This window comes from Bufo bufo, chromosome 7 (genome assembly GCF_905171765.1).
Source record: "Bufo bufo chromosome 7, aBufBuf1.1, whole genome shotgun sequence".
Classification (NCBI taxonomy): domain Eukaryota; kingdom Metazoa; phylum Chordata; class Amphibia; order Anura; family Bufonidae; genus Bufo; species Bufo bufo.
The window spans coordinates 23392589-23405784 of record NC_053395.1 but is presented as its reverse complement, the minus strand read 5'-3'; the positions used below and the strand labels follow the sequence as shown (position 1 = coordinate 23405784).

The following is a 13196-nucleotide window of genomic DNA, read 5'->3' as shown; positions in this document are numbered from 1 at the left end:
CACTACCTGCACAACCCTGCAAGGGCCTGCTGGGAGTTGTAGTTTTGCAACAGCTGGAGACCAGAGCTTTACAGTAATAATGCAATATACATATTGCAACGGTGGGGAACGAAGCCCAGGGGGTTAATGCAGTCAGGCCTCGTAATTCACCCTCTTCCCTCCATTTCCCTGACAATTTGCAACCTGCTGCTGGCTCTGCTGCTGTCAATCAGGGCCGGGCTCCCCTCACACCCTGAGCGGTGACCTGCTCACCCCTCGGTAAGCCCTGTGCCCTGTGCGGTGGCTGCTGCGCCCCTCTGCATCCTGTGCTAATCCCCCTGCTGTGTGCACAGGGCTTTAACCGTTTAAGAGCTGAACTGGGCACAAGTGACAAGTCAGATCCAGCACGACGCTACAGAAACTATGCAAAATTTGGAGAGCTTCTAAATTTGGGAAATACAAAATAAAAATAAAGTGATGACGTGATGATGGGGGGTTGAGGTCTGGATGAGGTTAGCCCAGGATTGCTGCAAAAACCAGAAATAATCAGAGAAACTTTGCCTTAAAAAGCATTTCCAGCCAAGAATTCCCAGTAATCCTGGAGTCGGCCTCAAGACGGTTGTGAGTTCTATCTGATTCTGGGAAAGATGGGTGACATTCAATATGGCCGCCAATACAGCTTCCATAGGTCATGAGGTGACAGGTGAAGGAACTCCATGCTGCCTTTTTATGATTTACAGGAGGGGGGACATTATGTCTAGTAATTCATCCTCCAGCTGCTGCAGAACCTCTTACAAGAAGCTTCATGGGAGCTTCATGCCCATCACTAGTAGAAATACAGCTGCTCCTCTCTTCTCAAAGAAGTTCTGCAGCAGCTGGGGCATGCACTCTAAACATCTGCAAGAGATGGCATAAGTACTGTGAGGTTCTGCAGCAGATGGGGCAATGTCTCTCTCTTGCTCTTCTCAGCTGCTGCAGAACCTCCTATGGAGGTTTATGTCAATCACTGATCGATCAAGATAAAACCGCCACCTCTGTTCTCAAAGGGGTTTTGCATTATGAGGTTCTGCAGCAGCTGAGGTGTGAATTATGAGGTTCTGCAGCAGCTGAGGTGTGTATTATGAGGTTCTGCAGCAGCTGAGGTGTGTAGTATGAGGTTCTACAGCAGCTGAGGTGTGTACTATGAGGTTCTGCAGCAGCTGAGGTGTGTACTATGAGGTTCTGCAGCAGCTGAGGTGTGTAGTATGAGGTTCTGCAGCAGCTGAGGTGTGTACTATGAGGTTCTACAGCAGCTGAGGTGTGTAAATTATGAGGTTCTGCAGCAGCTGAGGTGTGTACTATGAGGTTCTGCAGCAGCTGAGGTGTGTATTATGAGGTTCTGCAGCAGCTGAGGTGTGTACTATGATGTTCTGCAGCAGCTGAGGTGTGTAAATTATGAGGTTCTGCAGCAGCTGAGGTGTGTACTATAAGGTTCTGCAGCAGCTGAGGTGTGTACTATGAGGTTCTGCAGCAGCTGAGGTGTGTATTATGAGGTTCTGCAGCAGCTGAGGTGTGTATTATGAGGTTCTGCAGCAGCTGAGGTGTGTATTATGAGGTTCTGCAGCAGCTGAGGTGTGTATTATGAGGTTCTGCAGCAGCTGAGGTGTGTATTATGAGGTTCTGCAGCAGCTGAGGTGTGTATTATGAGGTTCTGCAGCAGCTGAGGTGTATATTATGAGGTTCTGCAGCAGCTGAGGTGTGTATTATGAGGTTCTGCAGCAGCTGAGGTGTGTATTATGAGGTTGTGCAGCAGCTGAGATGTGTACTATGAGGTTCTGCAGCAGCTGAGGTGTGTAGTATGAGGTTCCGCAGCAGCTGAGGTGTGTAGTATGAGGTTCTGCAGCAGCTGAGGTGTGTATTATAAGGGAAGGCAGTGGATTTTGGGCAGGGAACATTAGAGGGGGTACGGCCCATGGTGGATACCCACTATTGAGGTTGATTATAAGAACATAATAGTAGGGTGATCCCACCTTTGATAAAACGTGTCCCCAGCGATGTGCCCCCGTTATGTAACGTAGCTTCCTGAGGGCGGCCGGCCCTGGTCAGGGGGGCACACCTCGCAGTCCATGTGTCAGCCCCTCAGCTGGTGCTGGGCACAAATCATAAAACCTCTGCCCCCGACAGGTGCGCTCCAGCCTGGAAGGAAACTTTGCTTTCACGCATCAGGCAGACTTTACAGCGCCTGTCAGGATCATTATCCCCTCCGAGAAGGAAACCTGCAAGTGTTCGGGCTCATGGTGACAGCGCAGCCATCAATCACAAGCCCCTAATCGTGGGGATTATGCAGCCTGTTAATGCTCTTCCCATCCCTCGCTCATCAACGTCATCGCACAAACCTGTCATCGGGGGCTCAGTGCACACTGACACCAGGGCCCCGGCCTGCAGCTTCAAGGCACTAATGTGAAACAGCACTAAACGGCCAATATGGCCGCCATTACTGCTCCCACAGGAGTTGTCACCCAGCTTTTCTAGAGTAATGCATGTCATGTGTGACTTGTAGAGATAGGAGAAGTGGTCTGCCCCCGCCGCCGGCCTGGACAATACAATGGCTGAAAAGATCTCCAGGCAGTGGCTAACTGAGAAACTTCCAGGGGCCCCCAAAATCTAGTGGGTACCCGAGGACAGGAGACCCATGTGTGCAACCTAAAACCACAAATGGTTAATTTAATCTGTATTTTATGGCAGTATTATGCGGGTGCATTAAGGGATTAACACTTAAATACTGCACATGATTTGGGCACTATATGGCAGTATTATGTGGGCCCTATGAGAGATTATTACTAGAATACTGCATGTTATTTGGGTACTATATGGCGGTATTGTGTGGGCTCTATGAAAGATTATTACTAGAATACTGCATGTTATTTGGGTACTATATGGTGGTATTATGTAGGCTTTATGAGAGATTATTACTAGAATACTGCATGCTATTTGGGTACCATTTGGTGGTATTATGTGGGCTCTATGAGAGTTTTACTAGAATACTGCATGTTATTTGGGTACTATATGGTGGTATTATGTGGGCTCTATGAGAGATTATTACTAGAATACTGCATGTTATTTGGGTACTATATGGTGGTATTATGTAGGCTTTATGAGAGATTATTACTAGAATACTGCATGCTATTTGGGTACCATTTGGTGGTATTATGTGGGCTCTATGAGAGTTTTACTAGAATACTGCATGTTATTTGGGTACCATATGGTGGTATTATGTGGGCTCTATGAGAGATTGTTACTAGAATACTATCCTCAGGGTAGGTCATCAATATCAGATCGGACTCCCAGCACCCCCGCCAATCAGGTCTTTGAAGAGAAGGCAGCGCTTTAAGGATGTATTTTTTGAATAATGCATATTATTTGGGCACTATATGGTGGTAATATATGGGCCCTATTAGAATAATGCATAATTTTTGGGCACTATATGGTGGTATTACGTGGGTTCTATAAGGGTGTATTATTTGAAAATTGCCTATTATTTTGGCACTATAAAGTAGTATCACGTGGGCTTTTGAAGCGTTTATTTGATTACTGCTATTACGTGGGTCTAGTTCTACATGGCTACATTACACAGATTATGTATGGGAGTTATCTGGGCATTGTATGGCGCTATCAATGAACAGCGTGGGACATACATGGCAGTGTTATATGACCACTGTATAGTAGTGTTATTTACAGAGGTATAATTTAGGCACTGTATTGCGGTATTATTTGGCACTGTACGTCAGTTATTTATTTGGCAGCTGGGTGTCCCTTTTCTGTGTCACTGATGCAGAAAATGAACCTTACATATAGGATGACTGAGCCGAGCTAACGTTGCTGATTTCTAAACCTCTTCTGAAGGTCCCATAAAGGGTTACTATGTCCTCCCACTTCTGGAGACGAGTATGGCGGACGAGCTGTCAATCACGCTATAAGGGGCACTGGTGGGCTCTTTGTTCTGCGCGGAGCCTTCTGTTTGCGTTGCGATCCCTGCTTCTCTTTAATGCCACATTTTACAACCTTCGCTTTTACACCTATAGAAAAGTTATAGGATTACACATCTGTGCGCCCTGATACCGGAGCAGCAGAGCGAGATAACGCCCCCAGCCCGAGCCAAAGAAAGCAGCCGAGGACAAACCCTCAGTATTCCACCATTTTATTATGCTGGAAGGTAATCTCCTCTTATCTTGTGAAAACACGTAGGGACAACATGTGGGATTACAAGCGCTAGACGCCTGAGATACGGGCTGAGTGCGGAGGCTGTCCCCCTGCCAAGCACTGCCACAATGACTGCTCATGTCAGGTGAACCTAAAGACTTATATCATTACCCACAATTCTTGCCTGTGCTTTAAACGGGAACCCCGAGGTTTGTTAAAATTTGGCAGAGGGCTTCGTAAAAAAAAAAAAATACGAAATAACAACTCACCTTTAAATCTTCACGCACCGTCACTCTGCAATGGTGACGCGCTGCTGAGCGCTTCTGTGACCGCTGCAGCCGATCACAGTACAGCAGGTGGTCGGGGGGGTCCAGAAAAACACTACAGGATCGGTTTGGGCCCAATCAGAAGGTGACGGTATATCCCACCAATATGCATCACTTTATAAAAGGGGAGTACCCCTGTAAATGGGAAGATCTGGACAGAAGGACAGTTGTAGACAGGTACTGTGAAATGAGGCTGAACAGCTAAGTATCGGGCAGGGATAAGCAGCTGCAGATACCCATTGTGCCGCTTATCCCACGCTCAGTTCTTTCCACTGCCAATTAGCTAATGTCTATGGATACAAGGTATTGGTTACAGATTTCTTAAGGTTACTTTTACAAATCACGTGGCCGTTTTTACAAACCAATCAAAGCCTATGGGGCAGTTTTCTTTTACGGTCAGTGAATAGCGGCCAGACAGACCCCATTGAAATCAATGGGCCTGTTTTTAACGAGTGTATAGACAAGAGTGCACCCAGCTATCGGGCATTAAAAAAGGGTTAAAGTGCCTTTCGGGGGTAAACAAAAAAAAAACAAAAAACGAAAACCTTCATCCACTTGAACGCTCTGACAACCAGTCTGCACTGGAGAGAAGCGGAAGGACCTTACATTCTCAGTGTCATGATGTCACATATGACATCACACATGATGTCATGATGCTAACCAGTATAATTGGTGCCACTATGGGGGGCCATTATAGATTCTGGGCACACTGGGGGGAGCATTTTATATACAGGGTTGCACTATTAGGTGGTATTTTATATACAGGGGAACTATGGGGGACATTAGAGAAACTGCGAGCACTATGGGAGGCCATTATAGATACTGGGGGCATTTTATATACAGAGTGGCAGTACGGGGGGTATTTTTTATACAGAGGCACTATTAGGTGGTATTTTATATACAGGAGCTTCTATGGGAAGCATACAGGGGGGGGGCATTATAGATACTGGGGGCACTCTGGGGGGCATTTTCTATACAAAGTGGCACTACTGGGTGGTATTTTATACACAGAGGTTACTGTGGGGGGCATTTTACATACAGGGTGGCACTACTTGGGGTATATTTTATACAGGGGCACAATTAGGTGGTATTTTATATAGAGGGGTTACTATGGGGGCATTAGAGAAACTGGGGGCACTACAGGGGGGCATTTTATATACAAGGTGGCACTACTGGGAGGTATTTTATATACAGGAAGCAGTACTGGGTGGCATTTTAAATACAGGGGGCAGTACTGGGTGGTATTTTATATACAGGGGGTACTATGGGGAGTCATATATACTGGGGCTACAATAGGGGGTCATTATAGACACATAGTACTACAGGGGAACCATTAGAGAAACTGGGGGGCACTGTGGGGGTTTACTGAGGGCACTACAGGGATTGGGATGCTCATTAAAAAAAAAAAAAAAAAAAAAGGAAATTCATTTAGCGGCCATGAAAAACTGATGCAAAACGGTCATTACAAAACAGGGGGTTCAGGCATGATACTGAGCCCCTCACCCTTTCTTAGGTGGACTCCCATCAAATATATGATACTACAACTTACCGCTCCCATCATGATCCTGAAGATAAGCCAGCGATGGGCCCAGATGACAATGCCCGATGGGGGGGTGCGTTCTGGCACACGGGACAGGGACCAGAGGGGGCAGAGGAAAATACCCAGAAATCCTGTCTCCAGGAGCTGAGACTCCCATCCTACAGAAAGAAGAAAAGAAGATACGGGGTCAGAGGACAGGTGGGGACATGTGCCCATCACGTGCCGCCCGTCAACGCTTGGTTCATACAGGATGTAAAATATCTGCCTCCATAATCCTAATAATCACCGCTCCATAACTGATAATGTGCCAAAGGGATCCGGACAAGGGGAGTGATTGTTAGCGGGTCACAATCTTATCTGATCATTATATACTTGATGTGACTGAGATTGCAAAATATATTCACTGCCGGTCTTAAAGGGCCAGCGACGTCGTCAGCTCCTGGTGTAACTGTGGTAGTCTCCAACCAGCTACATGCCTGGAAGTGGTGGGGGCACAACGATTAAATATTTACAGGGATAAAATGGTAGTGGCAGAGGGGGAGTAGGGGGCCGGGGCACTTCTATAGGGGCTCATGGACAACCCGTTATAGGCATACTGCGACATGTACTGCCGTCTGTGGCAGGCACTACTACATGGAGAAGTGTAGCATGCAATGAAATCAGAGTATTTGCTATAAGGGCACTACTATGGGTGTACTGTGACAGGCACTACTATAGAGGGAACTGTCAGGCAATATTGTGAGGGCACTCTGACAGGCATCAGTATAAGGGCACTAGAGGGGGCAGCACTACTATGGGTGTACTGTGACAGGCACTGGTATATGGGCAGTGAGGGGGGCACTACTATAGGTGTACTGTGACAGGCACTGGTATATGGGCAGTGAGGGGGGCACTACTATGGGTGTACTGTGACATGCACTGCTATAGAGGGAACTGTATCAGTCACTACTATGTGTGCATTATGACAGGCATTATTATAAGTGTACCCCGGCAGGCACTATTATGGGGGCACTGTGACAGACATTATTATAAGTGTACCCCGGCAGGCACTATTATGGGGGCACTGTGACAGACATTATTTTAAGTGTACCCCGGCTGGCACTATTATGGGGGCACTGTGACAGGCATTATTATAGGTGTACCGCGGCTGGCACTATTATGGGGGCACCGTGACAGGTATTATTATAAGTGTACCTCGGCGGGCACTGTGACAGGCATTATTATAAGTGTACCCCAGCAGGCACTATTATGGGGGCACTGTGACAGACATTATTATAAATGTACCTCGGCAGGCTCTATTATGGGGGCATTATTATAAGTGTACCCCGGCAGGCGCTAATATGGGGGCACCGTGACAGGCATTATTATAAGTGTACCCCAGCAGGCACTATTATGGGGGCACTGTGACAGGCAATATTATAAGTGTACCCCAGTAGGCACTATTATGGGGGCACCGTGAGATGCATTATTATAAGTGTACCCCGGGAGGCACTATTATGGGGGCACTGTGACAGGCATTATTATACCTGTACCCCGGCAGGCACTATTATGGGGCACCGTGACAGGCACGGTTACATGAACACTGTGCTTGATCCCATTAGAAGGCACTTTCATACAGGGACAGATATAACTGGATTGGGAATGTATGGCACTATTATTTACAGAAGAACACTGTCATTTTGGCACCACAGGGTGGTATTACAAGGGCACGTATTACTTTGGTTACATCACTTCTGCTTGAGAACGTGGCATTACGCCTATCACGTATCGCATTTGGTAGGGTGTGTAACACCAGTCATGAGCGTGACACCCCTATACTGACATCATGAAGGCCAACATAAAATAAAGCCTAACAGGCCTCACTTGTTATTGTTGCCAATAGCAACCAATCAGAGCACTACTTTCAATACGTAAGCTCCTCTGTACAAATGAAAGCCGAGCTCTGATTGGCTGCTAGGTGAAAAGCAACATCAGATTTATGTGACCAATCACAGCGCAGCTTTCATTTTCAAGAGCAGAATATGAAATGAAATGAAAGCTGCATTGTGATTGGTTGTGTGGGGACTCGCTCTGGTAGACAGGATTAGCAGACGCAATATAGAGGCAACAACAAGTTCTTTGGATCAAACAGTTCAGTGTTTAATTGACAGTGTTTTGTTGGTGGTAATTCACACCATGCGGCAATTCTGCCTCAAAGAGTCCTTGCTGATAGCAGCACCAACCTGTTTTCACGCCAAACAGATAGCAAGCCTTCATCCAGACACAAGGCTCCCAGATCCCAACACAGAGACATGGCTTCTAACCCCTAAGCCCAGCTGCCTATTTAAGGACAGCCAGGTGCTGCCAAAACCCAGACCGGCAATTAAAATCCGGTCCGGTATTTGACCTCGCCTGGCTGTAAATCAGCCCAGCAGCACATGCTGGGAGGAAAATACCTGTTTTCCCAGACCAAACCTCTCACTGTGTCACGGTTGCTATGGGCCACTGAGGAAGAATTTCTTGTAGATAGTCTTTATGGGCGAGATTTAACAAAACTGGTGTGAATTAAAACTGACTTAGTTGCCTATAGCAACCAATCAAATGGCACCTTTCATTTTCAGAGCTCAAGGGAGAAAGGAGTAATCCGCTGCCAGACACCTATAGCCACAAATTATCTCAGATTTTTTATTTTTTTTTGCTGAAAAGCAGTCTTTAAAGGGGGTGTCTCGTGAAAAATATTCCACATTTTTCAAACCAGCACCTGGAACTAAATACATTTGTAATAGCCTGTAATTAAAAATGTATTATGGCTACTGAGTTATTAAATGAAATCTCTCTGTATAGCGCCACCTGCTGTTTGTTATTTTTCTAATCTCTCTGTCCTCCTCACTGAGGTGGCTGCATGCGCTCAGTTCAACCCTTCAACTGCCTCTAGCTGCAGCAGAAAGGACACCCCCCCCCACCCCCCCCTAGGCTGTAACCTTGAAATAAGTCTATCAGAGCAATGAATGGGGAGATCTCGGATCCATGTGAGGTGCAGGGCGGGTTCTAGCTTTATTAGAAAGAGATTGTCGTGTACTATACACTGCGTGCAGAATTATTAGGCAAATGAGTATTTGACCACATCTCCTCTTTATGCATGTTGTCTTACTCCAAGCTGTATAGGCTCGAAAGCCTACTACCAATTAAGCATATTAGGTGATGTGCATCTCTGTAATGAGAAGGGGTGTGGTCTAATGACATCAACACCCTATATTAGGTGTGCATAATTATTAGGCAACTTCCTTTCCTTTGGCAAAATGGGTCAAAAGAAGGACTTGAAGGCTCAGAAAAGTCAAAAATAGTGAGATATCTTGCAGAGGGATGCAGCACTCTTAAAATTGCAAAGCTTCTGAAGCGTGATCATCGAACAATCAAGCGTTTCATTCAAAATAGTCAACAGGGTCGCAAGAAGCGTGTGGAAAAACCAAGGCGCAAAATAACTGCCCATGAACTGAGAAAAGTCAAGCGTGCAGCTGCCAAGATGCCACTTGCCACCAGTTTGGCCATATTTCAGAGCTGCAACATCACTGGAGTGCCCAAAAGCACAAGGTGTGCAATACTCAGAGACATGGCCAAGGTAAGAAAGGCTGAAAGACGACCACCACTGAACAAGACACACAAGCTGAAACGTCAAGACTGGGCCAAGAAATATCTCAAGACTGATTTTTCTAAGGTTTTATGGACTGATGAAATGAGAGTGAGTCTTGATGGGCCAGATGGATGGGCCCCCCCCCCCCCCCCCCCCCCCCCCCCCCCCCCCCCCCCCCCCCCCCCCCCCCCCCCCCCCCCCCCCCGCTGGATTGGTAAAGGGCAGAGAGCTCCAGTCCGACTCAGACGCCAGCAAGGTGGAGGTGGAGTACTGGTTTGGGCTGGTATCATCAAAGATGAGCTTGTGGGGCCTTTTCGGGTTGAGGATGGAGTCAAGCTCAACTCCCAGTCCTACTGCCAGTTTCTGGAAGACACCTTCTTCAAGCAGTGGTACAGGAAGAAGTCTGCATCCTTCAAGAAAAACATGATTTTCATGCAGGACAATGCTCCATCACACGCGTCCAAGTACTCCACAGCGTGGCTGGCAAGAAAGGGTATAAAAGAAGAAAATCTAATGACATGGCCTCCTTGTTCACCTGATCTGAACCCCATTGAGAACCTGTGGTCCATCATCAAATGTGAGATTTACAAGGAGGGAAAACAGTACACCTCTCTGAACAGTGTCTGGGAGGCTGTGGTTGCTGCTGCACGCAATGTTGATGGTGAACAGATCAAAACACTGACAGAATCCATGGATGGCAGGCTTTTGAGTGTCCTTGCAAAGAAAGGTGGCTATATTGGTCACTGATTTGTTTTTGTTTTGTTTTTGAATGTCAGAAATGTATATTTGTGAATGTTGAGATGTTATATTGGTTTCACTGGTAAAAATAAATAATTGAAATGGGTATATATTTGTTTTTTGTTAAGTTGCCTAATAATTATGCACAGTAATAGTCACCTGCACACACAGATATCCCCTAAAATAGCTAAAACTAAAAACAAACTAAAAACTACTTCCAAAAATATTCAGCTTTGATATTAATGAGTTTTTTGGGTTCATTGAGAACATGGTTGTTGTTCAATAATAAAATTAATCCTCAAAAATACAACTTGCCTAATAATTCTGCACTCCCCTGTATTTTTTACATTAATCATGGGATCACCCCTTTAATGTCTACGCTGAACATTCTGTTATTCTCTGTTATCCGCCACAGTGCGGTCACTGCAGCTCTGCCATTAGACAGACGCCATCTTCCTGGGGAACGCTCGGCCAGGTTTACATTTGACACTGACGTTCCGATATGCAAACAGGAGATTTGCATTTTAGATTCCAGGGAAGTTGATAAGAAACGCAGCTACTTTGTAAGGCAAAACATATATATATGTATAACGGTGACTGGAGGCGGGGGCGTCACCTGCACCCATTAACCCCTGGGGGGCATGCCCCTGCTGACGGCTGCAGGACAGGGATTTGCATTGTAAGTGCCCTATATTTTCACATAAATGTTCTATGATAAAACCAATGGGGCGGTTTACTAGTATAACATGGAAAATATAACATGGCCACAAACAGAGATAACGTAGCTATATAGATAGATAAATATGAGATTGACCGATAGATAGATAGATAGATAGATAGATAGATAGATAGATATGAGATAGATAGATAGATAGATAGATAATAGATAGATAGATAGATAGATAGATAGATAGATAGATAGGAGATAGATAGATAGATAGATAGATAGATAGATAGATAGATAGATAGATAATAGATAGATAATAGATAGATAGATAATAGATAGATAGATAATAGATAGATAGATAGATAGATAGATAGATAGATAGATAGATAGATAGATATGAGATAGATAGATAGATAATAGATAGATAAATATGAGATAGACCGATAGATAGATAGATAGATAGATAGATAGATAGGAGATAGATAGATAGATAGATAGATAGATAGATAATAGATAGATAGATAGATAGATAGATAGATAGATAGATAGATAGATAGATAGATAGATAGATAGATAGATAGATAGACAGACACTGGTACTGCAAAAATGCCTGTACGCGTGTAGCAAAGCCAAGTCTGTAATTTGCATGTGCAATGACACTGAACTCTTATCTACAGTTTTACATAGGACTGCAGGTGAATCTTGCAGTGCCTTAACTGTAATGTATTATGTCACACAAAGCGGCAGAGAAATATGTGTGACCGGTTAGGCTGAGTTCACACGAGCGTGTCCGGATAAGGTCCGGATGCGTTGCGGCAAACCCGCGCCGAGTAGGTACCCAATTGCAGTCAGTTTTGACTGCGATTGCGTTCCGTTGTTCAGTTTTTATCGCGCGGGTGCAATGCGTTTTGCACGCGCGTGATAAAAAACTGACTGTGGTACCAAGACCCGAACTTCTTCACTGAAGTTCAGGTTTGGGTTCGGTGTTGTGTAGATGTTCTTATTTTCCCTTATGACATGGTTATTCTTTAATACAGAATGCTTAGTAGGTGGTCAATTGAGGGTTAAAAAATAAAAAATAATTTACTCACCTTCTCCTCTTGATCGCATAGCTGCCGGTCTCTTCTTACTTCTTTAATCATGAGCTGCCGGCTAAAGGACCTGTGGTGACGTCAGATCACATGGTCCAATCACATGGTCCATCACCACGGTGATTGGACCATGTGATATGACGTCACCACAGGTCCTTTAGGCCCCTTTCACACGGGGCGAGTATTCCGCGCGGGTGCAATGCGTGAGTTGAACGCATTGCACCCGCACTGAATCCTGACCCATTCATTTCTATGGGGCTGTGCACACGAGCGGTGATTTTCACGCATCACTTGTGCGTTGCGTGAAAATCGCAGCATGCTCCTCTTTGTGCGTTTTTCACGTAACGCAGGCCCCATAGAAATGAATGGGGTTGCGTGAAAATCGCAAGCATCCGCAAGCAAGTGCGGATGCGGTGCGATTTTCACGCACGGTTGCTAGGAGACGATCGGGATGGGGACCCGATCATTATTATTTCCCCTTATAACATGGTTATAAGGGAAAATAATAGCATTCTGAATACAAAATGCATAGTACAATAGCGCTGGAGGGGTTAAAAAAAATAAAAAATTAATTTAACTCACCTTAATCCACTTGCTCGCGCAGCCGGCATCTCTTCTGTCTTCTTCTTTGCTGTGTGCAGGAAAAGGACCTGTGGTGACGTCATTCCGGTCATAACATGATGCATCACCATGGTAAAAGATCATGTGACGGACCATGTGATGACCGGAGTGACGTCACCACAGGTCCTTTTCCTGCACACAGCAAAGAAGAAGACAGAAGAGATGCCGGGCTGCGCGATCAAGTTGATTAAGGAGAGTTAAATGATTTTTTATTTTTTTTAACCCCTCCAGCGCTATTGTACTATGCATTCTGTATACAGAATTTTCCCTTATAACCATGTTATAAGGGAAAATAATACAATCTACAGAACACCGATCCCAAGCCCGAACTTCTGTGAAGAAGTTCGGGTCTGGGTACCAAACATGCCGATTTTTCTCACGCGCGTGCAAAACGCATTACAATGTTTTGCACTCGCGCAGAAAAATCGTGCATGTTCCCGCAACG

The 13196-nt window shown here is 45.4% G+C and overlaps 1 protein-coding gene across 1 annotated transcript in view; it reads right to left on the bottom strand.

Annotated features, from left to right (window-relative positions):
• LMF1 (lipase maturation factor 1) overlaps positions 1-13196 on the bottom strand; it is a 215682-nt gene that overhangs the window by 154396 nt on the left and 48090 nt on the right. Inside the window, exon 4 of the mRNA XM_040439943.1 lies at positions 6034-6182. Coding sequence (XP_040295877.1) covers positions 6034-6182 — 149 coding nt within the window. The remainder of the gene's footprint in view (positions 1-6033; positions 6183-13196) is intronic.